Raw genomic sequence first — 25,001 nt, 5'->3', positions numbered from 1 at the left:
GGGGAGGGGTTCCTCCTCCACTGCCATTGTGTCAGTTCCCTCTCTCATGCAAGGGGTTTTCAGAGCTGAGGTGTGCATGGTTAGAATGTCCTGGATATCATGGAGGATATCCAGGATATTCTCCACAGGGGATGTTAAGCCCTTAGTGTGTTCATGTCAAGTCAGGCAGATGCCTGAAGTTGCCACTTAGGTTATAACTGTTTGCTGCTGCTGCTGCTGCTGCTGCTGCTGCTGTGTGTGTGTGTGTGATGGGTGTGGACCCTCATATCAGGAGAAGCACTGAGTTATCCTCATTGTGATGCGTTCAGCAGTTGAAGGGCAGATAAGGTGAAGGGACATTAAACAGTTCACTGAGATACTCCAGGACGCAGCAAGGCGCAGGTGGTTTTATGACCCTCATCTCATTCCTAGAGTGCACACCTTGGATTTTGTAGACTCTTTAATGTCATGCATTCTTTGAGCAAGTCACTGGGACCATGGGGTGGTCTTTTAGAGCACAAGAGACCCAGAGGCCCTCAAGCGTGGGTGTCTCTCCCCTAACTTCACAGCCAAGTTGATTCTAGACAAAGTCTCAGGTTCAGAGTATCCATCCAAAGCTGTGCTGCCCGGTCTTATTGAACTCTTTGTTGGGCATGAACCTCTTCTGTGTGTGTGTGTGTGTGTGTGTGTGTGTGTGTGTGTGTGTGTGTGTGTGTGTGTGTGCATGTGTGTGTGCATGTGCGCACGCACGTGTGCTATTACTGGAGCTTGAACTCAGCTTGAGCTGTCCCTGGGCTGTTTTGCTCAGGGCTAACACTCTACCCCTTGAGTCACAGAACTACTTCTGGCTTTTGGATGGTTATTTGGAGATAAGGAGCCACAGATCTCCCTTCCTGGGCTGGTTTCAAACTGTGATCCTCAGGTCTCAGCCTCCTGACAAGCAAGGATTACAGGTGTGAGCCACCAGGGCCCAGTGGAAATCAAGTCTTTATGTCACATTAGGAATTTTACTAGCTCAACTCTGTGGTTATATTAGCCATCCATTTCTATGTAACCAGTGATCCTAAACCGTAGTCGCTTCACACAATGAGTGTTTGTCATCTCACAGTTTTAGAGGACAGGGGTCTAGGAGACATGACTGGACTGTCTGGGCTCAGGAGCCCGCCTGGGGCTGCTCAGTCCACAGAGCAGGCTTTCAAGGACCTCCTGTTCCCTCCTTGTGTGTTGCTCGGTAGGCATTTCCTTCATGGCTGTCAGCTAGAAGCCCCTCTCCTTCCATGGTGTTCCCACGAGGCTGCTCACACTGGACATTGTTCCACCGAGTGCCTGAGTGAAGGGGGAGGGAAAACTCGGGATGGCAGGTGCAGCCATGTTTATGACATAATCACGGGAAGCCTGCCATGTGGAGAAATGCCAGAAAGGCCGCCCGGAGACACCTGAGGTGGCCAAGACTCCTCACGAACTGCAATGTTTCTAGAAAAAGACTTGACTCTCTCGAATCCAGTTTTATTTTTTTTTTACCTTGGTCCCTAAATATCTCTGTGCCTCAGAGTGTCCTTGTCCCTGAGATGAGAAGGTCACACCCTAGAGAAAAAGGATGATTCATAGCAACTTCTTGGAGAAAGTTCTCATGCAGCTATAGGTGACGTGTGCACAGCGGTTATGGGAAATTCCAGGATCTTACCTTTCCTTAGAGATCATTTAACGTATCCCAACTGTGAGTGATTCAAACATGTGTCAAGTGCCTTTATAGTTATTATGGAAAGCTAACTTTTGTTAGCAACGATGACAATGTTCAAAATATAAAGAGTGAATGTGTTAGTGATGCAATGCACAAATGTGTAAATGAAAGCGTTATGGCTCTTTTTACCAGGTCTCAGCAATCTGATCTTACCGAAAATTACTGTGGCTTGTAGAAGCCACTATCCTCAGAGCCTGGGCACTGTCCCTGAGCTTTTTTGCTCAAGGCTAGCATTCTACCACTTGAGCCACAGCTCTACTTCTGGCTTTTTGATGGTTATTTGGAGATTAAAAAAAAAATTCACAGATCTCCCTTCCTGGGCTGGCTTCAAACCATGATCCTCAGATCTCAGCCTCCTGACAAGGGAGGATTACAGGTGTGAGCCACCAGGGCCCAGTGGGAATGAAGTCTTTGTGCCACTTTATGGGAAGAGGCAAGTGCTTTGGCAGGAAACGCGATGTCCCTGAGCGAGGATCAGGGTGCGTGACTGTCATGTGTACACATCACAGAAGCGCCGGGTCATGGTATAGAATGGCTTCAACTACACGGTGTGGGCATGCACGTGTGTGGGTGTGCCCCGTGTGTGGGTCCATGTGTGTTCACCTGTGTGGGCAGTGGTAACACCAAGAGGAAGAAAACCCGGATAAACCACATTTGTGAGGCAGAAAGCTCAGTAATCACATAGGAAAGACCAAAAAGGAGGTAGGTAAGGAAGCTGCACCCACACGCTTTGACATCGCAAGATGGGCAGAGGAGATTTTAGGGATTCTCTTGGTGCTACACCAAAGGAGGTGAGTTTCCCGTGCCTGGAGCAGGCGTGGGAGTCAGTGGACGTAGGAAGGAGAGGAACGTGTGCATAGGCCTGGTGTCAGAGGGAGGGTCTGAAGTGAGAGCAGCCAAGGGGGATGGGACCCTGTCCACCTAACATTTCCCAGAATGCAGCGCAGGATGGCAGACGTGCCCTCCGCCACTTGTGCTTATTTTTTGACCTTAGGATACAAGAGATGTCTTCACGTGTGTTTGGTGTCTTATTTCTTCATTTGATCGTTTTTGACCTCTTCTCATGACCCCTGAGCCGAGTCGAGGGTAAAGGAGAGCAGGTTGTGTGTAGGACAAAGATACAAGCACTCTCTTTGCTTAAGTTAGATACCAGAGTGAGGTCAACGTGCGATAGAGGGATTTGAATTTGCACAGTAGACAAGTCTCCATGCAGAGCACAACATTGTTCAGATCTTGGGAAATACAATATGGCCAAGCCATGGCCATGGTAGCCCAGGGGACTATACACCAAGGGGACAGATGTGTGGCGTCTTTTCTATAGCACAAGTAAGATGGCTGGACAGCATTGCAGTCATTTGCTTAGTCCTTCCATAGATATTAGTTGAGCGCTGGTTGTATGAACTTAGCACAATGGTCATGTTACCAGTTATAGCTCACGATTCCTTTTGTGCCTAGCACAGTGCCTGCTCCCTGCCGGTGCCCACTGAGTGGCGGACCGAGGGCTGTTCTCAAAGCAGCATGTATTTGCACAAATCCCAGGAGAGGTTCATAGTCCCCCAGCCAGAGGCAGGCCCTGAGCTGAACGTACACAAAGAGAAAACTCAGAAAGCTGAGTCTGATGCAGAGGTAAGAACCAGATGCAGAAGCTTCCAGAATACTGCCGTGGTATAATAAGTCCAGGCATGAGAGACTGACACTGCTGAGGGTACTCCAAGGAAGTCCTCTGGGATTAGAAGAGTAGGCAGGGACTGGGGGCTTGGCGGTGGCAGTGTGTAACTGATTGAAAGTGCTCGCTATTTCTCCACAGGGTGAAGCTGGACCTACATGCTCTCCTGGTGTGCCAGGCTCTGTGGTGAGTCACCAGCGGTGGGCACTCTGATGGGACTGGGTTAGCGGAAGGGTCTTTACCTCAAAGCATAAAGACAATGACAGGCATGAGACAGAAAGCTTTCAACACACATACACACACACACACACACACACACACACACACACACACAAATGGGATCAAATCAGATACAAGCCCGAAACTGCCCAATCACAGCATGGCATGTGAATGCCCTGGATGGGCTGGAGTGAGTGTGGCTGCTGCCGAGAGAGGGCCAGCCCCTTCTCTAACACCTGTTTGTCTCACAGATGCAGAGAGAGGGCCCGAAGGGAGAGCAGGTAAGCGGACGCAGAGCCTCCCATTGTGGGGATTTCAGTTGTGGAAGTGGGAGGGCCACAGGCAAGGAGTCAGGATCCACGGAGCCTTGGGCAGGGATGGGCCCTGTCGGCTCCCTGCCAGGAAGGCAGGTGCCTTACCGATGTCACTGAATGCCTATTAGGGATGAGGGCCACAAACTCCTGTCAGGGGGTGGTGGTCCCGGTGTTGGTCTGGGTCAGGTGGAGGACGATGGGAAGGGTCACGGAGAATGTATGTGCTGCTTGTGTTTCTAGGGGGCTCCAGGACCAAGAGGTCACCAGGGCCCGCCTGGACCACCAGGGGCACCGGTAAGCCATCCTTCTCCGGCTCAGGGTGGGCTTAGAATTTCCCCAGGCCTGAGAAATAATTGTGCTTCCCACTGATGTGCGTAGCTCAGAAACCTGGACATGACCCTGAAATCAGCCACCCAGGAAACCAGACCTGAGTGTCCCAGAACTCACTTCACCTAATGCATAAGGGTCTATATACTACAGGATCATGAGAAGGACCACCAGGACAGCCAATCTGTCGGCCCACAGAGCTGTCCGTGGTCCTGAAGATACCCTCCAGGCCAGGTGCTCCTGATAGAATGAGGGTTAGTAAAATACGTGGTACTAAACGGTACTAACCTAAATACATGGTTGGTGAAATTCCCTTGGGCAGAGTTCAGAAAGCCACCAGCCTAGCTAACGGCTTTGTTCAAAGGAGGGCAATAGTGAAAGATCAGAGACAGGAAGATCCTTCAAGACAGGACCAACTTCGTTACATTCAGTGTTTCTTGCAAAACCAGAGCATAAGATATGCGTGTAACGGGATGGCCCTCAACTGGGCACTCAAGGGGAGAGCACTAATGTGGGTCTGATTGAAGTGTGAGCTTATAAAGATCAGTGTGGCTCTGGCAAGCACCAGGGATGAAGAGCCAAAGCAGCATTTGGCTTTCCGTCCATGCTTACCCACAAAGTAGATTTATGTCTACTTTGGGAAGTCATCTTGATCATCTCACCTAACCATGCTACAAAGGTTAAATGAACTAATATACAAAGCAGGGGCTTACGAAGGCTTATTAAGACCAGCTTCAATGTCAGTGGTTGTTTCTACGTGTTTTGAGTCCCCAAGGCCCCTGGATCAGGGTGCATAGAGCAATTGCTTCCTAAATATTCATCCAACTGAACTGAAATGAGAAGATGGCTTCAGTGACGTCTGTCGAGAATGGAAAGTTTTAAGTTTGTGTTCAGCAAACCCAGAGAGAGGAAAAACATATCCTATTCTCTAAGTGGAAACTGTGTGCAGCATTCTGCATCCAAATGCTGACCACTTTTACCCTTTCTCCATGATGAAATAGGCCCTGGTAGTTTTACCAATGTCTGGTTGAGTGTAAGACAAGTCCAACTGAGCAAATCGATGCCATCCATTTCTTGCTGCTTAATCCAGACTGAATCCGCTATGGTCTTCTCTCCCCATATGCCCTGAGTCTAGCAGAGCTGTTCGTACAAGGGAGGGGTAGGCACACCTTTAATTCTTGCAGTCTGTGCATTGCTGAGTTCATTTACAAAGCAGTATTAAAGAAGTCATATCTAAATACAGCTTGGTCACCAACTATTTATGCAACATTTGTCAGTAGGGGCAGTTAGGATGATAATGCTATTTATTTCAGATGAGGAAGTTGAAGTGTAGAGAGGACTATGATTTACTCAGAAGCAGTGATGGAGCCGGAGCTTGAGTCAGGGTTCTTGGCTGTCCATTTGGCTTCTCTGTAGGTTCTAGAAGCTCTCAGTGAAGACATCCATGCGGTACTGGGTCATGACATTAGCGCCCACACTTCTTGTGGTTTTCTCAAGTGCTTTGGGAAACCAGTCCATTCTTCATTGTTGAAGTTCAACAATGACAAATGACTAAACTGACAGAACCAGAGGCCTTGTTGGACAATGCCAAGTGACGTTCGCAGCAGGTCCAAGAAAGGGTGAGGGCGTGGGATATGAGTGAGGATTGTGTCACACCTCACTTCCACCCCCAGTAAAGCTCCTTACCTAGGCAAGAGTGCATTTCTTTCCTACACATTTTAATTTCCTTGTCCCTTGCACAGCATTGATGCCTGAGAGTTGGGAGACCGAGGCTAGTTCCTTTTATTATTATTATTATTATTATTTTATCGGTTGTGGGGGTTGAACTCTGGGCCTGGGTATTCTCCCTCAGCTCTTTAGCTCAAGGTGAGTGCTCTACCACTTGAGTCACAGCGCCACTTCTGGTTTTCGGGTGGTTTATTGGAGATAAAAGTCTCATGGCTTCTCCTGCCCAGGCTGGCTTTGAACCGTGATCCTCAGATCTCAGCCTCCTGACAGGCGTGAGCCACCGGTGCCTGGCTTTTTATTTTATTTTTAAATTATAGTTTACTACTGTTAAGTAGTTGGACAAAGGAGTTATCTTTCAACAAAGATAAAGCTAGTTCTTTCTGAGCCAGCAAGCTGTAAGAAAAAGGGCCTTGGGCTTAGAATCTAATGCTTGTGCTATAGTTTGGTTCTTCTGTGTGTGCTTTACAGAGTCCATTAAAGTAAGCCATCGACTCCTTACTGTGCTTATCAGTAAAGTTCACATGGCATTGCTTACGTCTTCCTTGTTAACCATACTAATTAGGCCAAAGAGATCTCCATATTTTTAAAGTGAATTGGAAATAATTTGTTGTTCGTTCTCTCCTGACCTTACAATTTCATATTAGGAGGCAAGATTTCCCCATCCACCAAGAGGAATAACCTGTGCTTTTAAACCCTGCATTTACTACTCGCCCTCTCTTCTTCTTTTTTCCCTTCCTAAAGGGTCTGCTTGGTCCAGAAGGCAAAGATGGAGCCCCTGGCTTACAAGGTCTCCGAGTAAGTAAACTGTCTTCCCTTTCCAATGCCCAGCGTATGCACACTGGATTACAGTTTATAAGGACAGGAGCCAGCTTCAGGTACCTGGCATTAACACTGCAATCAGAAGAAGGGTAGACTCAGCTCGCTTTTCTGTGAAACTACCATGTAATGTGCCCTGGTTCAGGTTTGGCAGCATGGAGATGTTTGTGACTCGGGTATGCAGTAATGCACATCCTTGTGTGATCAAAGTGCCTGATAGAGGGCGGTCCAGTGCTGGGCACAGCACACAAGAGGCCTAGCCTGGAGGTCATTGGAGCCTCATGAAGGAGGTGAGATTTGGACTAAGCTTTAAGAAAAGCCTAAGGGAAAATAGGAACAAAGAGGGCTCTTCTAACACGTTACACTGCTTAACCAGGTATCCATATTATCATTGAATATCATGTTCCGTGTGGCGCTTAATTTAATCTTTTGATTTAATTAAGCATCTGTCTTATGTAAATTAGACATCCTTGATGTGTTTTAACATTGCCAGTATGCCTGGCTCTTGCCACAGGTTTAAGCAGAAGAGCTGCAGAAACATAACCAGGGTGAGATTCCCTCCTGTGCATCCACAGCAAATGGGGCTGGACCCAGGTCCAATGCTGGGTCCCTGTTAGCATGAAGCTAACAACATGGTGTCTGACACAGAGTGAGGGTGTCACGCACTTGTAGAGCTCTGAGGTGCAGGCCCTCCTTCCTGCTGTACGGAGCAAGCTGTACCCAAGGCACTGGCATCCTGCCCTGGAGCTTGGGGTGGCTGCTCCTGTCCCCCCTGGAGGGCGTTGTCTACAGGACAAAGGAACACTGACTGCCCGGAGGATGCAGGATGCCCTGGCGTCTGGCAGAAGCATCCCCATTCGTTCAGAAGACCCTCTGACTCAGTTGGGCAGTGGTATTGGGAATCAGCTGTGGATTGATAGTCAGACGGAATCAGGCCGCTCTATCCTCCTTGCTAGAATCAGGTTGCTCTTCTTCTCACAAACTCCAATCTGTCCTTCCTCACCAGTAAGATTTAACTCTTCGATTCCCAAACAACTCTGCAGTGAATTTTCAAGATTCTAGGACTTGTTTAGAAGGCCTGTGATGGTGATATGGTGGTGATCTGTAGGTGAGAGATAAGGGAATGAGTTCTTCCAATTCTAATACCTTGGAAATGCCACTCCTCATTCAACACACCCAGCCTGAGCCTCAGTTTCCCTGTCTGTCAAATGAGGAAGTCAGTTGGCTGGTTGCTCTCTCCTCTGTACAGTGGAAGGATCCTGGATGTGAGGTCCTGACTCACTTCCCAGCAGCTGCGGGATGCTGGCAAGTCGCTTGGCCTCTCCTGGCCTGTCCTCTTGTTATAGGGAGGAAGGCGTCGCCATGGGGAAGCTGCTAGGAGGAAGGGCGCTCAGGGTGGCAGCAGGCTCCCTCTCTGCATGCGCACACACGCCCTTCAGGGACAACCGCATGCTGTGATTAGTGTTTATGTGGACCTATCTCTAGTCTACACTTGGACAGCTACAAGTGCTATTTTACAACAGCTTGTCAGAGCTTGCCTCTCAGGCCTGCACTTCCTCATTGTGTGTAATTTTCTGGAATCTTCTGAGGTTTATGTTTCCATGGATGACGGCTGCCATCTCCAGAAGCACCTGTTACCTCTAAGTGAAAAGCCAACCACAGATGCAGTAGGGACTAGGCCTGGCCAAGCTTAACATGGGTCAGGGGCTTTGGGAATTGGGCAGATGCACATGTTCTGTATACCGGATGAAAAGCACGAAGCTGTGTCTTCCTGTTCAGGCTCTGGCAGTCAGTACTGCACTGGGAACACTCAGCCAATCCTGTTTTATATTCTTTTTGCCTATCTCTTTGCCTCTGTTGTTGGGTATCTCCCTGCCCTTCCCCATCCCTGCCTCTTCTCTAGTCCCTTCCTTCTGGAGGATCAAGTAATTTCTTCAGTGTTAACTGGCTCCAGCTGTTGTCTGAGTTCAGTTAGAAAGGCAATTCAGTCTCTCAAGGCAGGATGAGAGAGTTTTAAAGACAAGCATGTAACTTGGTGATGCAGGAATGCCTGGTCCATTGATGAGTTCATGAATGGACTCTCAGGACTTGGGCTGGCCATGCTGAGGGCTGGGGGACAGACGCACCAGGCAGAGGGAGATGTTGGAGATATGCTCTGGGACTAGAGCTGGAGCTGCGTTGGCATGTTTAGACCAGAGACCAGCGTGGCTAGAGCTGGCCAGGAGTCAAGCAGCAAGGGGTGGAGTCTGAGGAATTAGGAGCCATTTGTGTCGGGCCATGTGAATGTATTCTATCTAAAGGCTTTATATAGACTATTCTTTATAAAGGCTGGGAGGGAATTGGAGGGGGCTGCTGTATGCTTTTAATATGTTTTATTATAATAAAAATGCAACAGTAGAACACAGTCCCATATATCCCATATCCACTTTCCATGTCATTGAAAAACATGCTTTATTTGTACCCAAAGCCACGTCTCCCACCATTGTAAGTACTGACGGTGATGGCTAATGTCACGTCATTTTGTTTTCTGAGTATTTCAGTACATCATCTCCAAAAGCTAAAGGATTCAAGAGAAACACAACTGTCATACCATTGTCCCACCTAAACCTGTGAGTGCCATTTGAAGTTTCACCAAATATTGATCTTTGGGTTCATCACCAAATATTGATCTTTGGGTTCAGCATGTTCCACATCTCATCTGTTTCTGGCTGTGGTTTGCTTGCTGCAGACGTCTGAATACCGCAGAGGTAGCCTGGCATGCGTTCGGGGCACATCCATTTGGTGGCTGGGTTGAGGATAGGTTACAGAGTAGAGAGAGACCAGACTGGCTGCAAGGTGATTACATCATCAAGGTGGAGTCTCCCATCAAGAGCAGGAGCTAGATGGTGCGGAGGGCTTTGAGTGACCATCACAGTCCATGTGACAGGTGGCAGGGATGAGAGGGGACAAGAAAAAGACAGAAGTCAAGTCCTGAAAGATCCAGCACCTAGCAGCGTGGAGCACAGATTGCAAGGTGGGCGATGAAGGTGGCGATTCAGGGCAGAGTGGAAGTACCGAGGCGCTCCCCTCTTGTTCAGCTTCCTCTCCTGGATTGCACATGGTGACATAGATGTCTTTGGATCCTCTGTGAGTCCTGGATGGCTCCCTGGTTCAACCCCATCCTGCGGCCTTGCTTGTTCCGTGTTTGCAGCAATGGAAGAGAGTTGAAAGCTCATGTGATGTTGGGAGGCCGGGAGCTAGCGGCTTCCTGCGCCCCCATGCACCGCTGAGTCAGGGAAACCTGAGACAGAACTGACAGCTCTGCTTCCCTCACCACCGCCTGTCACTTCCTCCTCATCAGTTTGAATAGAAACATCACTCAGCAGAGCCCTTGAGCGTCAAGGCAAACAGCCGGGCCACACAGAGGAAGAGCGGGCACCAGCAAGATGCAGAAACCTGTGGATGGAGATGCAGAGCTAAAACAGGGGTTGGAGGAAGAGTCTGGGCCCTCTGTTTTAGAGATTAGTGCCAGACAGACTGCATGATTCTTTGCAAGGTAAATCCATTCGTTTTGGACCAAGCCAGTACTTTTTCCGCAATGACACCAGTGAGAGGGGAGAGTTGAGAGCCGACGGCACACTGCGGCAGCCTGCCGGGATCGCAGCAGGAACAGAGACACTTTGCCTTAACATCCTGCTGCTGGTCTGTCCTAGGCAGTCAGAAGCAAGCAGGAAGCCTGGCAGTTAGCTGACATGAGCCCGGTTACCGCTGAGTCTGGAACATTCCAGCAGAAGAGCCAGCCGAGGCCAAGGCCACACTAGCATTTGGACATGCCAGAGTTCCAGGAAACTGACTTCCCCCCAGAGTTTTCCCATTCTCGTTGTTCAGCCCCACACAGCAGTCCTGTTCTTGTGTCTATCTTCATGCGCTGCCGAGAACTTACTCAATATGTTCTCATTTAGAATTCATTCATTTTTCTCCATTAGAACATAATACTATGAGAGCTGGGATTTTTTTCCTTCTCTGTTTTTATATTCACAGTTCCAAGAAGAATACTTCGCACTCAGAAAACATACACACTGTATATACACATAAATTACTTAGATTCAGCTGGGCACTGCTGGCTCACACCTGTAATCCTAACGACTCAGGAGGCTGAGGTCTGAGGATTGCAGTTTGAAGCCAAGTCCATGAGACTCTAATTTCCAGTTTACCAGCAAAAAGCAGAAGTGGAGCTGTGGCTTGAGTGGCAGAGCACCAGCCCTGGTTGAAAAAAACTAAAGGATAGTGCCTAGGCCTTGATTTTAAGCTCCAGCAACATGTAATATTTAAACACTTAGTCATTGCTTGCCTTCCTTCTCTTGAATAAGCTATGTGTAAGAATGAAGGAACGCACAAGAACGAAGGAGCACAGTGTGGATCCAGGTCTGTGGGCACAGACACACATGTCAGAGAGGACAAGGCCTGTGGTCAGAGATGGTGCCTGTTCACCTGGCTTCTGACCTTGAGCAGGGAAAATATCCAGTGTCAGAGTAGAAAAAGGGTGGCCATGCCTTGCTCTGGTATTGAATCTTGGAGGAAATAACCCAGCATCTTTGTTCCTTTTTGGAAAGGAATGCTCAAGAAAATCTCATGTAGCCAGGCACTTCAGTATCATATAAAATGTGGAATGCCTGAGCTCTAGAAACATCACAGTAGAAGAGGGCTCTAAAACTCACCGAGAAATTTTATGTTCAGAAAGACAAAAAAAAAAAAGGCTTCTTCGAGGATGCAAGGTTTTTGTCTTTGCTGTTTGCACACGTTCAAAGCAATCTCTGATTTCTTTGATTATTTTCTTAACATTGTCTGGTTTCTATTCACTCATAGATAAAAACTGAAGCATTGATCCTGTCGGATATGGTATGATCACTGTATTTCTTACTACAGATGTGCCAGTGGCATTAAGAACACATTTTCAAACCAGAATTGATCTATGCCCCTGTAGAGGTAAAATAAGGAAGAAATAACGTGCTGTCATTGGAAGGCAGTCACCTAACTAGGTGATTTTTTTGCGTTCGTGTTTCTTACCTAGCTCTTGGATAGCACCATGATGTATGGTAGTTTCAGCCTCATTTTATTGTTGAGGAAAGGCACAAATCAGAGTCCCCAGTGTCACCCAGACTCTTAGGTGAAGCAGTGTGGGAATTCAGGTCTGCCTGGCTCCAAACCCTCCACCGTCTGTGCTTTGGGATTGGTGCACGTGTCTCTGTATAGCCCTAAGTTCTAGAACTTGCTGTTGGTACCTTGCAGAGTTTTGGGGCCTTTCTGACTGTGTCTACCCCGTGTGGTGTGTGGAACACAGATCACTTTAGACTCTGGTTGTTTCCCTTGGATCTGATCATCTCCTGACTACCAGACACAGCCAGGCTTGCCATCTCTGACTCCTGGCAGATTTGCAGGGAGAAACATGGGGCAGCCGGGGTCGTATTTGTTTTAGTCTTCTACTTCTAGAGCTTTTCTTCTGGCTCCACCAGTTGGTAGCAATGCTGTTTAGATCACAATCTACTGTGAGATCCATTCCAGGGTATGAAGTCAGGACTCCCTTGAACACCTGGTTCCAGCTCCACCTAGTGGAAAAATAATCACATATGACATTCGGAAGCCTGGAGAAGAGGAACTAAGCAAAAGACCATGGGTTATGTATTCGAATGACTGGCTCAAGAAACCCTGCCATCTGTTAATGGCCCTGACAGTGGCCGTGTGAGCTCACCCTGGCTGCGAAGATATTGCAGCTCTGAGCTTCCAGGCTCCCCTTCCCCTTCCCCTTCCAAGGCTAGACAGGCAGCCACGCTTGGCATCTGGGCACCGAGACTGGCTTGAAGAACATCAGCCCTTAGGAATAATTGCAGGCACTTTAAATGTCTGGGTAGCAATTTAAAAGAGAAGAAAAATGACGGCACACAGCCCTGCTGTTATCGAAAGAGCTCTGTACTGTACAGAACTGGTCCTGGCTGGCCCTTCCCCGATCCCACCATCAGTTATACTTGGGAAATGGAGAAATTATGCAGCTGCTGCTCCATCGAAAGGTACTCGCTATGCCACTGCTGAAATACTGTCGGCTCTGCCTCTACACACCTCTGCCACCATCATTACCACCCTCCTCACCAGCACCCCCTACCACCACATCACTGCCAATGTACCACCACCATCACCATCACCAGCACCCCCTACCACCACACCACTGCCAATGTACCACTACCACCATCACCAGCACCCCACTACCACCACACCACTGCCAATGTACCACCACCATCACCATCACCAGCACCCCCTACCACCACACCACTGCCAATGTACCACTACCACCATCACCAGCACCCCACTACCACCACACCACTGCCAATGTACCACCATCACCAGCACCCCACTACCACCACACCACTGCCAATGTACCACCACCACCATCACCAGCACCCCCGTACCACCACACCACTGCCAATGTACCACCACCACCATCACCAGCACCCCACTACCACCACACCACTGCCAATGTACCACCACCCTCCTCACCAGCACCCCTGTACCACCACACCACTGCCAATGTACCACCACCATCACGACTGTCGCCATAATTACCACCACCATCAGTCACCACCACGACGATCACCTACACCCCAACCACTAATGCTGCCAGGAGCAGTACCCACCACCTCTACCAGTGCTATAATAATCACTATCACCATAACCATCCTCACCACCACGGCCATCATCAATACCACCACTACCACCACCATCGCCATCACAGGATCATTGCTAGAACCATCATCATCACCACCCCCCTACCAATAGCACCATTACCGTCACCACCACCACCATCACCACCGTCCACCTGGGTGGTACCAAGGAATCTGTTTCTCAAATGTATTTTGTTGCCACTTTTTGCCTATTATTTCTGTCACTGTTGGGGGCTTCGTGGAAGAAATGGTTCTGATGTGAGCTGTGACTGGCAGGCTGGGGTAGGGAGGTGGTGTTACAAGTAGACATAGCCATGTCTTCAGAGGCTAGAAGTCTTAAGAGGTGTTTTGGCTGGGTGAAGAGGCTGTCTTGACTTCTGCTCAGAAGATGGGAGTATTACACTGGATAAAGTATAAAGAAGATGATCAGAACCACAGGGCCTGGCCATATCTCCAAAAGAAACCGTTGGGGATTTACCTTTGGATGATGAGAAGGCTCAATGCTTTTGAGTAGGAGTGATGCTTTCACACCTTAGGGAAGGTGACAGAGGGTGAGCTGTCCAGACCGAGAGGAGAGTCGCAGAGGAGTGGGCGGGCTCCTGTGATTGAGAAAGAGGCACAGACGGCTCAGGTGCTGTTGTGTAGAAGGTACGCACGCAGGGACTGGAGCTGGTGTTTTTCTGGTGACGTTCCTTCCTGGATGATCCGGAAGCACTCTACCTTTTTGAGGAGAGAAGCTGCCTCATACCATTGCTTCCACCCTAGATTTCTGGCTTTAGCCTCTTGCTACCATCTTGGGCTGTTTGCTTCTGACAGCATTGCTGTCTTTCTCCCCCTCTCTCTTCTCCCAGCCCGTGGACCCGTTCCTTCAGACGTGTTTATTGGAGGGCCAGCACCTCCCAACTCCAGGCCTGTTACAGCTTTCATTCACTTCCTCATCCTTAGAGTCAGTTCTGTGAGCATTAGTAACATACGATCTCGCCCTGCAAAAGATTCAGAGAGCTGCTGAGACCCCGCCGCCTCCCGCAGGGGTGATTACCCAGTGGAGAGGCAGACCCTGCCCCTTTCCTCGTGTTCTCCTATGGGCCTCTCACTATTCACCCCATCAACAGCCGGGGCCTTCGTAGATCTTCACTTCAGTCACTCGGTGTCCTGGCCCTCGTTTTAACCTTGCATAGAGGCATGTTGCTGGCTTGTTTTCTGAAATCTGATGATCATTTAGTGGATCCCACGCACCCTGAGGGAGAAAATGGTTTATTCGTCTTGGAAGGAGTGTCTACCTTCCATTCCTTCAGGAAGATGAGCTGTGGCTCTGGGCTCTCTTATCATCGGCCATGTTTGCATACAACAGAGCTCAGTCGGAGGGAGGCTGAGACCAAGGCCTCGAAGGCATGGCTGGCTTCTGAAGGTATCTGTGACCATAACTTAACAGGTGTCATTCTAGCTTGGGCCTTGCTCACCGCAGGCTGAAATGCTTCAGAGTCAGGGGCGGGGCTTAGAGCCTAGTGCTTCTGAGTCAGGCAGACTCATCTACTCGCTGCAAGAGCATCAATCACCAAGCTGCAACTTCTTCCCCTTCCTAACTTCACTCACCTCCAACCTCTATGGCTATTCTCCTTGCCATGGATACGTTGATCTCCGAGCCACAGTCTGTTCTACCATTCCAGCCCACCAATGTGTATCAGCCATATCACAGGGACTGTCATGGGCTCAGGCTGCAGCATCAAACAAAGCCAGGGCTAGCCCCTGCTGGCAGGCGTCTTGCTTCCTGGTAATGTCTGTGAGGCAGTCAGTAAATAGACACGACTATCCACATTGAGTCTGTGGTGACACAGACTAAGAAGGTTCGGCTGGTGAAGGGGTGGCATGTGTGGATGAGATGGGATGGCAGCTATTGTGACAGGAGGGCATTTGGGCAGCGACCAACCCCAAAGAATCGCAGAATCCATTCCTACCAATCTCATGGGAGCCAACATTCCAGGTGGAAAGAAAAGTCGATGGAAGGACCTTGAGGCTGGGACTATTTGCCCAAGGTAGAGGAAGGAGGCCAGTACTTGGAGGTGGGGAAAGTGTCAGGACGTGAGAAGAGGGAGTAGCAGAAATGGTTCCTGTTGAGCCAGCTGGGGGCCATTGATGGTTAACTCTGAGTGAGCTGGAAAAGCCCTGCAGTGTCTGTGAAAAAGAGATACAAATGCACTGATGTTTTAATAAAACCACCCTGGCCAAGGATGATGGGGACCTTAGGAGCCACCTGAGGGTCCAGGACCAGCCGGTAGGGGATTGGCCCAGCAACGTTGTGCTGAACAGTGAGGTGTGTTTTTGGTCAGCTTTGCTCCTTCCTCTTTGATGCCTCTGGTGCCAGTATACAGTGGTGACATTCAAATACTGGACCAGAAGAGAGGGAGGAAAGGAGGAAGGAAGGAAGGAAGGAAGGAAGGAAGGAAGGAAGGAAGGAAGGAAGGAAGGAAGGAAGGAAGGGAGGGATAGAGGAGGGAAGGAAGGAAGAAGGAAAGGATCAGAAGGAAAATCATGGGGCTGGGTTGGGCTCAGTTCAGGGAAAGACAGTAGCCTAATATGTATGAATGAGTGGGGTTCAGGAGCAGTGGGACCAAGCAGGGGTTGCCAAGGTCCAGAAAGGAGAGGGCCCCATTTGCTGAATGAGAGGCGACGTCAAGTTTCTATAACCTCAGGGGCAAGCGCAGAGTTCTGTGGGAGCTATCGTAAGAGGAAACACAGGGTTCGGGCCACACAGATGTGGGTGGCTTCCTAACCCTAGCACTTCTCTGCCCTGTAATGCCTGCCAACGGGCCTTTGAACTCCAGCTACCCAAGATAGGAAGGACCAGGAAGAAAGTTTGCCATAAAACTCACAAAATGTGAGCCTTATTCAAAGTTGTCTTTCTTTAAGTTTCTGAACGAGCTGCTTTTATTTAACCAGGAAAACTTCCAAGAAAACAAGAAGTCCCCCCTCCCTCAGTCGGATAAACCTGCCATATGATAGCGCGGTTACCTCATTGTATGGATAAATACAAGAGTGTACATCTCCTCCCGCCTCCCATTTAGAGATGGGTGCTGAGAACCAAGGAGGGCAGTGGCCCATGCTCACACCCAGATGGCGGGGGGCGGGGGGGGGGGGGGAAGGGATGCATCCCAATGCGGATTCTAAATGCAGAAGGGAGGAAGCGCCTGTGGGTTCCTGCGTGGGGGAGACGTCTAAATGCCCCTCTCTCATCCTTGTCCTGAGCATTATTTGGCTGGGCAAGGCAGTTGGGGAAGTCACGCATGTCAAAGGCATTCCTTAAGGTCGGTAATTGTTAAGCAGCAGCATTTATTAACAGGTGGGTCTGCATACTGCAGTTTGTGAGGGAGGAGAGGGAGGAGGGAAGAGAGGGGGAGGGGAGGTACGCTTCTGACTTGCTGCAATATCTCTGAAGGGTCAGGAGTGTCTGGCAGGTCAGGACGGGGACTAGAACGAGAAGATGTCACTCAGTGCACCACTCTGTGCCTTTGTGCTACTTCAACTAGTAACGTCACAGAGCTGGGGCGCAAAACCACTTCCTGACAGGGAAGTCCACGCCCTTCTCCTGACCCCCACGGCGCTGCTCTTTCGGAAGATCTGGGAGTGACGATCCTGGGCCCAGGGCCTTGGAGCCGTAAAGACCGGGGTTTCCATGCCATGCGTTATTAAATGGACTCAGCAGTGCCTGCCTGCCTGTTCATTTTGGCTTCTTCTTCTCCTCTCAGGGGAAGAAAGGCGACGTGGGACCGCCGGGGACCCCAGGAGCATCGGGGCTACAGGTAACTACTGTCCTCCGATCCCCACAGCAGCACTGCTTTTTCTGATAGAGCCATTTCCCAGGTAGCAGTGCTCAAGCAGAAGCTGGCCCAGAGAACCTGATCACTGTGTCACTTACAGCACATTCTTCCTGTGCCCTCAGAATCGATTCAGCGTTTGCAGACGCTCTCCACGTGGAACTAGGTGTAATAAGGAACAATTGTTTGCTCCTCTATTAATGACGATTAGGCTAATTGGTTATTTATGCATCTCATCAGCGTGACAGCTGATCACATTTGATAGCTATTCAGACACTAGAGGGAATGAAATTGTTGCTCTATTAATAATAATTGGATTGATTGGTTAATATGTAGAAGCATGACTTAATTGTTTTTATTATGACTAATGAAAACTAGTCATCTATTTTGTTAACATTTGGAATCTGCTGGTTAATTTGCCACTCTCATTAATAATTGGATGAATTGGTTATTGGGAGGTTTTTTAATCAATGATTAAAAGAGAAGAAAGAAGTAAGTTTGGTGAAGTCTCCCAGTGTTTGGGGCTAGCTCACACAACCACTTCAATCCACAATTAGGTGCAGGTGGGAGTTTAAGGGTTGGATGCCCCCAGGTCCTGAGATAATTCAAGGCTGCTCCAGATTGGACCCAGCTCCACCTAACCTAAAGCCCTATTTATTTTCCAGATAAGTCCCTACCTGTGTGTCTCTTGGCCCAAAGAAAATGAGCCTTGCCTGACCCACCTTGGGAAGCTTCTGTGGTTGTTACCCTTGGCTCCACTTCTTTCTGGAAACTAACCCTGAGGAGAAATAATGTGGAGAATTCTTGTGGTTTTTTTTTTTAAGATTTTTTTAAAAATTTGTCTAAAGGAAAGTGGAAGAAAGGAAAGGGATGTTCTCACTCTTGGAATGCCCACATGCCACGTAGGTAGCTATGGATAAATGTAGAAAAGTAGTTCAACCTGGCCATGCTATGATTTACACTTAGAACGTTTACTTGTGACTCCACCTGCTCTTCTGGTTGGGGCTGTTCAACTTGACTGCAGAGGAAAGGGGCAGAAATGGGGATTGTCGCAAAGCAGAAAGCCAAGGAGGTTGGTCCACTCAAACCTACAGGGAGGGTGGGCCTCTCACGCCAAACAGAGCTTTACCCGCAAGGTCTCCATGACCATGAAAGATGCTCTAGCGCCACATCTGTCCTCCCCAAAGCTGAGATTATGTGTAATCTCCATAAGGGAGGGCGATCTCATCCTAGAGCCCAACCGTAACTTTGGTCTAAGCAGTGCCCTGAGGACATTCCCACAGCCTAGCACTCAGTTTTCCCCCCGCCCCCCCCCCCCCCCGTCTCTCTCTCTCTCTCTCTCTTTCCACCGCCCATCTCTTTCTTTTTTGCCATCACTCTGTGCAGTGCTGAGGTTGAGTGTGATACTGGTCAGGGTCGTGCTGAGAGTTCACTAGGGCCAAGGGCAGGTGCAGCATCTGCCATCTGCGCCACCTCTGTCACAGCACTGTGCTGCTCCAGTAAGCATCTGTCACCGCCACTTCCCTGGTCTCCATCTTCTGGTGGACATTCCAGGCCTATTGGGAACTTGAAAACTAAATCTGTAGATCATAAATATGTCAGCCCCATTTTGTCTAGAGATATGCTATATGTAGATTGCAAAGCCAGCCTTCCTTCCCCTCAAAAGAATTGCCAAACTCTCTCTATATGTGTATATATATACATGTTTTATATATATATATATATATATATATATATATAGTTTTTTTTGGGTTGTGGGGTTTGAACTCTGGGCCTGGGCGCTGTCCCTCAGCTCTTCAGCTCAAGGCGAGTGCTCTACCACTTGAGCCACAGCTCCACTTCTGGTTTTCTGGTGGTTAATTAGAGGTAAGAGTCTCAGGGACTTTCCTGCCTGGGCTGGCTTTAAACTGCAATCCTCAAATCTCAGCCTCCTGAGTAGCTAGGATTACAAGTGTGAGCCCCTAACACCTGGCCCACACTATATTTTTAATGAAAAGATGATGCCTAAAAATCTAGATTCCCAGGTCATCGGAAGGGGTAGCAGTTTTCCTGTGTACAGGCCAGAGACTGACTGGACTGGGAAGGCTGGATCCCGTGTCCTGCTCCGGCATGCTGGCCCTGTCCTCCTGGAAATCATGTCCCTCCCATCCCTGCCTGCCTTGCTCATCCCACGCTTGCCTCACTAACAGGTACTGGAGCTGAAGAACCCTCTTGTCTTGTCCTATTCCCCGTGGCCTGTGGAGGGTTTGGTCAGTGGTAAGTGCAGTCCATCAGGGAAAGGAGAACAGAGCAAGACTCCTTCCTGTGAGTCGCCCAGGATCGAGTGAGGAAGACAGATGAGCCAAAGGAGCCTCTCATTCCCTCTGCTCATTTGGATAATTGGCTGCCCACTGCCCACTGCCCCAAACTGAGAACAACTGAATTCTCTCAAGTAAAAACCACGTCCATGTGCTCAGTGCAGACCACTGGCCCCCTTGCCCCGCCCCCCACCCCCCGCTGGCAGTGGAGACTCTCCTGGATCTGAGAACTGTTTAGCTGGGCCAAAAGCTCAGCGGAGCCAGGGGTCCCACCCTTGCCTGTCCTCCATTGACGTGGCCAGGGTGGGGGCTCGTCATTCATCCCAGGGCTCTGGGCAAAGATACTCCATCCCACGGACTCAGCTGTCCCCTCCTCTCGGGCTGCCCAGTACTGTCCAAGAACCCGGACCTTGGGTGGACCGAGAGTGATTGTTCTCTTAGGGTCTGTGTGATCTTGAGAGTTAACTCGTGTTCTCCTCTCGGAGACCCTGATCCCTCAGCTTTGATGTCGTATTAATCATTCAGGTTGATTCAAGAATATTTATGGAGGGTCTCTCCAGACTGGATGCTTGGACAGGCAGACCAAAGATCCAGAGGGAGCCATGGCCAGTGGGCCCTGAGCCCGTGGCGCTGTGGTATCATCGTGCTGTCTTTCTGGGTGTCCACAGGGTGTAGGGTGCCCCACCCCATAGACCATGGAGCTGAGCCTCAGGAACTTTCCCTATGGGACAGAAGTAGCAGGTGGGGCTTTGATTTTCCCCTTGAGGGTTGGGCTCCAGTGCACCCCGAGCTGGTGGCCCTCATGAACCACAGGGCTGCAAGATGCACCGGACAGAGACGGGTACTAGCAGGGACCCCAGCGGGTGACTTGCGCACAGACACAGGGTGCTGTGAGTAAAGGCGTCCTGGAATCCTGGGCACAGCATGTGCTCCTGGTTTCTCCTTTGTTGACGGGCGCATGGCTGTCTCCTGGCTGTCTCCCATGTGGATGATGAGGAGCTGGCTCCTGTAGGCCTTCCCCGGGGGAGTCTGCAAGAGAGCTGAGGTCCCAGCTGCACCCGGTGACCAACAGCAGAGCCGTCCAGAGGCAAAGAGGCTGCTCTGCAGCTTATCTCTGCCTCCCCACATTGCTCTGCCTTCAGAAGATAGCATGTGGCCATGAGCACAGGCCTGCAGGGGGTGCCGAGCCTGCCTCCTGCCGCTGCCGCCTCTCTCCTGTCCCCCCTCCCCCATCCCTCCCCCTCCTCCCTCCCCCCGCCCCCCACTCCCCACCTGGACTTCCAAGATGCTGTCTGCAAATTGGAAAAGGAGCTCGAGGCAAATCACCACCCCCTTTGAGATCGGGCGCCTCCTGGGAGATTTCCAGATTTCTCAACAGCTGCTTCCAGCTGCTTCTAGTTGCTTCTAGTTGCTTTTAGCTGCTTCTCTCTCTAAATGCTTACTGCAGTTGTTGGGCTTAATTAGAGTTTTGCTGTGGGTGCTGTGCTTATAGCAAGGAACACACAGGGCCTTCTTAACCCCTCCTGTGAGCGTGGCAGGAATCCAGGCACCGGGGTCTCACAGGGAGGCTCTCAGCTCTTCATAGAGCCCAGAGTTCCAGTCGCACTTAATATGTAGAGAATCCTCATTAATCAGGAGATCTGGAGGATTCAAGTTAGCCTTGGCCAAAACATAGAACATCTGTGAGATTCTGTCTCCAAACGATGAGCCAAAGCAGGCCGGAAGGCTTGGCTCAGATGGTAGACCAGCGATTTGTATAAGCAACCTGAGCAAATGGGAGGAGAGGCCAGCAGGGAAAGGCAGGAAGAACCAGTTCAAACCCCAGTGCGGCTGGGAAAAAATAAAACCACAACAAACAGAAATGGTGGGATGGGCCTGCAGGAAAAAGCCACAGCTTCTTCCACATGCCGGAGGGGGCTGGGCAGAGCCTCCGCAGCATCGGAGCACAGGGTTTGTCAGGCTGGCTGTGCCAATGGCCAGTGGCTTCCCCTTCAGGTTGCAGTCCCCCTTCTGCAGTGTGGCATGGTAGGAGTTGCCAGGGCGGACCACCACGGAGGCTGTGATAAGATACAGCATGCAAATCTTGGCCAAGTCACGTACCCAGCGGGGATGTGGCTGCTTTGTCCCAGCCTCCCTGGCTTCTGATTTCTTCCCCCTGGCTGTGGTTCACTCTGCGGCTTTAAGACTGGAACTGGTGGGGGGATGGCTGTGTGTGGAGCTGGCCTGTGCACATAATCCAGCCCTGGGGGCTCAGCAGAGCCATGGGTGAATCCCAGAGCTCTAACTTGCGGCCCTGCATGTTCCAGCCCTTCAGTCTGGGAGTTCTACCGGGGATCAGCACACTGTGTGTATGAGGGGATCACTGGCTGCCTGCAGTATCCCAACCATTCAGGAGCCTCTTCCTCCTGGAAGGGATAGCTGTGCAGCCTTCGGTGGAAATCTTACCTTCTCTGGGTCTGTTTTCTTCCATCAAACACGGAAGTTTGATTTGTACTAGATGATCGATAAAGATAGGGACATCCTGGGCTTGCAAATAGAAGCAGAGTACGGGGCCTTTGTCAGGAGTGAGGGGAAAGGCAGCAGAATCACCAGGAGTACAAGGAGGGCAGCCAAGGAAATGTGTTCCCTGCTAACAGAGAGAGCACCTTGGGGCTGGGAAGGACCCTCAGATAAGGCTCAGTAGACCGGGGGCTGAGGACCCTCAGAAATCCTGCTGAAGGGCCCGAGATGGCCTGGCCTTTGGGAGCAGGTGTGTCCGTGGCACTGCCTGCAGGGAGAGGTGGGTGAGGTGTGGGTGAGGCTGCCTGGCCCTTTGTGTCTACATCCTGTATAGAATCCGGGCTGCTTAGCTCTGCTGGGCTGCTCTTGCTCCATCTCACAGCAGATGTCTCTGAAGAGCACAGATGTGCCCTAAAGACTCCCCCGGTCTAAGCGAGCTACAGAGATGACCTGACCGTCCCGGGACCGCCGCGAAGCCCTCGTGAATGTCTAGTTTAGTGCTTTTTGGATGCCCGTGTTTGACTCACCTGCTCCCCTCAGAGGGAGGAAGGGGAACAGCTCAGGGACACAGCTGCGCTGACATTCTTCAGTGTTCACTGCCCTCTGGTGGCTCAGCTCCGCCTCTCCCCAGCGCTGCTCCCTTCAGATGACAAATTCCCAGCAGGTTCCCAGGGAGTTCTGTCTGGATTTGGGTCCATTCTTCCTGGTTGTGTGGAGCAGTGACTGTGGGCTGGGAGAGAGGGAAGTTGTGAACAGACCCGGAAGGATCCAGAAGGCCAAGCAGATACGCGAGGACACAATCATTAGAAACAGGAGTTCCTGGGAATGCTTCAGCTGCCGTGTGCTTGGATGTTGTGCTAGGGGGCAGGTCTGTGGGCAGAGGTGGTTGTCAGGAATCATTCCTTGCGCTCTTCAAGGGGCCATTGTCCTGTGGCTACAACCAGACCCTGGTTGGTGGCCTGGGGCCTGCCTTCTCCCTCTGTCCCCTTCCAATGCAAGCTACTTCTCTGGAACCACATGTGGTGACATATGACTTGCTCCGAAGGCCTTTCTTGTAAAGCTCCGCCTCTTTACTCTCCAGGGTCCCGGCCTTGTGAATGTCTGTTCCCATGCAGAGCTGTTGGCTGTTTTATAAAACACAGTACTGGCCTCTGACACTTGGTTCCACCTGCCTTGTCCCCCATGCCTTTGGTGATTTTTTTCTCTCTCTAGGGTGGGAAGGATCTGTGAGTGGGCGGCCCTTCCTTGGGAAGGAAGCATGCTCACGTGCACGCATGCATCTTCTCTCTGAACAGGCAGCAGAGTAATGTAACCGCTGATAATTACCTGCCACCCACATAGGACACTTCCGATCATTTCTCAAACGTTGCTTCAGATCTTTTTTCAGAAGTTTTGCCTTTGCTCCATTCTGCTTGAATTAAAGCAGTCTCAGCAAAGCTAAAGCTTGGAGCCCACTTCATCCCTAGGCCAGTTCCCCTTTGTCTCTATTTAAGATACTGCCATTGCTGGAGGCAGCTCTTTGTCCTTTTGTAACCCCCTCCTTCTCTTTATAGGGTCCCCCTGGACCTCCCGGCATCCCAGGGCCCCCTGGACCCGGAGGCCCCCCGGTAAGGCTGGCTTTGCTTTTCTCTCCTGAAGGTTCTTAAATGGTCTTATTGTGGTCTGTGGGGACCAACTCCTTCTCACCTTTCTTCTGCTCAAGGTTAGTCCAGGGTACACACAGGGGACCGCTCCCTCCGTGAAGACACCCACAGGCTCTCTGCAGACCCTGGGGCTCTGATGGCTCTGCATTTGAAGTGTCACTAGAACTAAGGTGGCACTTTAGTGTCTAGAAACTTCTAGACTCTGGTAGAGGGGGCGTGTCAGCTGCGACCATCCAGTCAGGCATGTATAGTAGTTGGCGCTTTAGCTTTGAGGTGACGCGTGGGTTAACATTCTCCCATTCAGCAGAAAGGGAATCCCCACATGGCTCAGGAAGACAAGAGCTTCTTGGGTGGGGGTGGGCGTGGGGGGAGAGCACAGTGCAGACCACAGGGGATGTAGCTGCATGGAGGCAGAGGGAAAGAACAAGAGGAGGGGACTTGTGATGAGCGGGCTTCTATAGGGAAAAGCAGGAGGCGGGACCACAGTAGACTTGGAAGTGACCTCAGAGCCTGGGGAACCTCTTCCTGTCGGAGGGAAGTGTGACCAGGGTGGTTCAGGAAGTGACCTCAGAGCCCAGGGTCCTTGGCTGACTCCCAGTGGTTGACAGTCAGGTGATTTCCGGCAGGGGCAGAGGGAGGGGGAGGAGCTGTTCTCCCAGGCAGGCCTAACAGCCTCCTTCATTGGGGAACAGCTGGGAAACTGCTCCCACAGCAGGTACTCAGAGGGTCAGACCCAGCAATGGGCAGAAGGACGGAGGTCCATCCGTACCCCCGGCTGGCAAGGGAGTGACGGTGGCTCCCGCCGCCCAGCAGATGTGCTGTGGACATGCCGACGGTGGTGAGGGGCCACTCAGTATTGCACGGTGGCCAGCACTGAGGGTCTCCGGTCACCCCCGAGGTGTCCTTGTGGGAGTCAGGGGTGTTGATGTGTGTCCAGACTAGCCCTGCACAAGACTCTGCTCTCCACATCGCCTCACCGCTCCCTCCCATGTTCCTCTTCAGGGCCTACCTGGAGAAATCGGCTTCCCGGGCAAGCCTGGGCCTCCTGGGCAGACGGTGAGTGACCCTCCTGTTCCACGGCCTCAGACTGGCGGGCCCTTGCGGCCGGGCCCCTCCCGGGGCTGGTGCACGTTCCTCAGCCTGCTCCCCCTCCCCAGGATGCTGTTTCCTGGACTGTCCCCGGCCTCAGGGCCCTGGCCGACGATTGGGGCAATTGGGGACACTGCTTCCCGACCAACACCCTCACACTCATTCCCCCAAACACACTC

At 50.8% G+C, this 25,001-nt stretch overlaps 1 protein-coding gene across 1 annotated transcript in view; it reads left to right on the top strand.

Annotated features, from left to right (window-relative positions):
- Col22a1 (collagen type XXII alpha 1 chain) overlaps nt 1-25,001 on the top strand; it is a 183,926-nt gene that overhangs the window by 65,159 nt on the left and 93,766 nt on the right. Inside the window, exons 18-24 of the mRNA XM_042699956.1 lie at nt 3,528-3,572; nt 3,857-3,886; nt 4,160-4,213; nt 6,716-6,769; nt 17,226-17,279; nt 23,644-23,697; nt 24,736-24,789. Of these exons, the coding sequence (XP_042555890.1) occupies nt 3,528-3,572; nt 3,857-3,886; nt 4,160-4,213; nt 6,716-6,769; nt 17,226-17,279; nt 23,644-23,697; nt 24,736-24,789 (345 nt within the window). The remainder of the gene's footprint in view (nt 1-3,527; nt 3,573-3,856; nt 3,887-4,159; nt 4,214-6,715; nt 6,770-17,225; nt 17,280-23,643; nt 23,698-24,735; nt 24,790-25,001) is intronic.

Source organism: Dipodomys spectabilis, unplaced genomic scaffold (genome assembly GCF_019054845.1).
Source record: "Dipodomys spectabilis isolate Male_0828 unplaced genomic scaffold, ASM1905484v1 ptg000264l, whole genome shotgun sequence".
NCBI classification, from domain to species: Eukaryota; Metazoa; Chordata; class Mammalia; order Rodentia; family Heteromyidae; genus Dipodomys; species Dipodomys spectabilis.
This window is presented reverse-complemented; position numbering and strand designations above follow the sequence as displayed.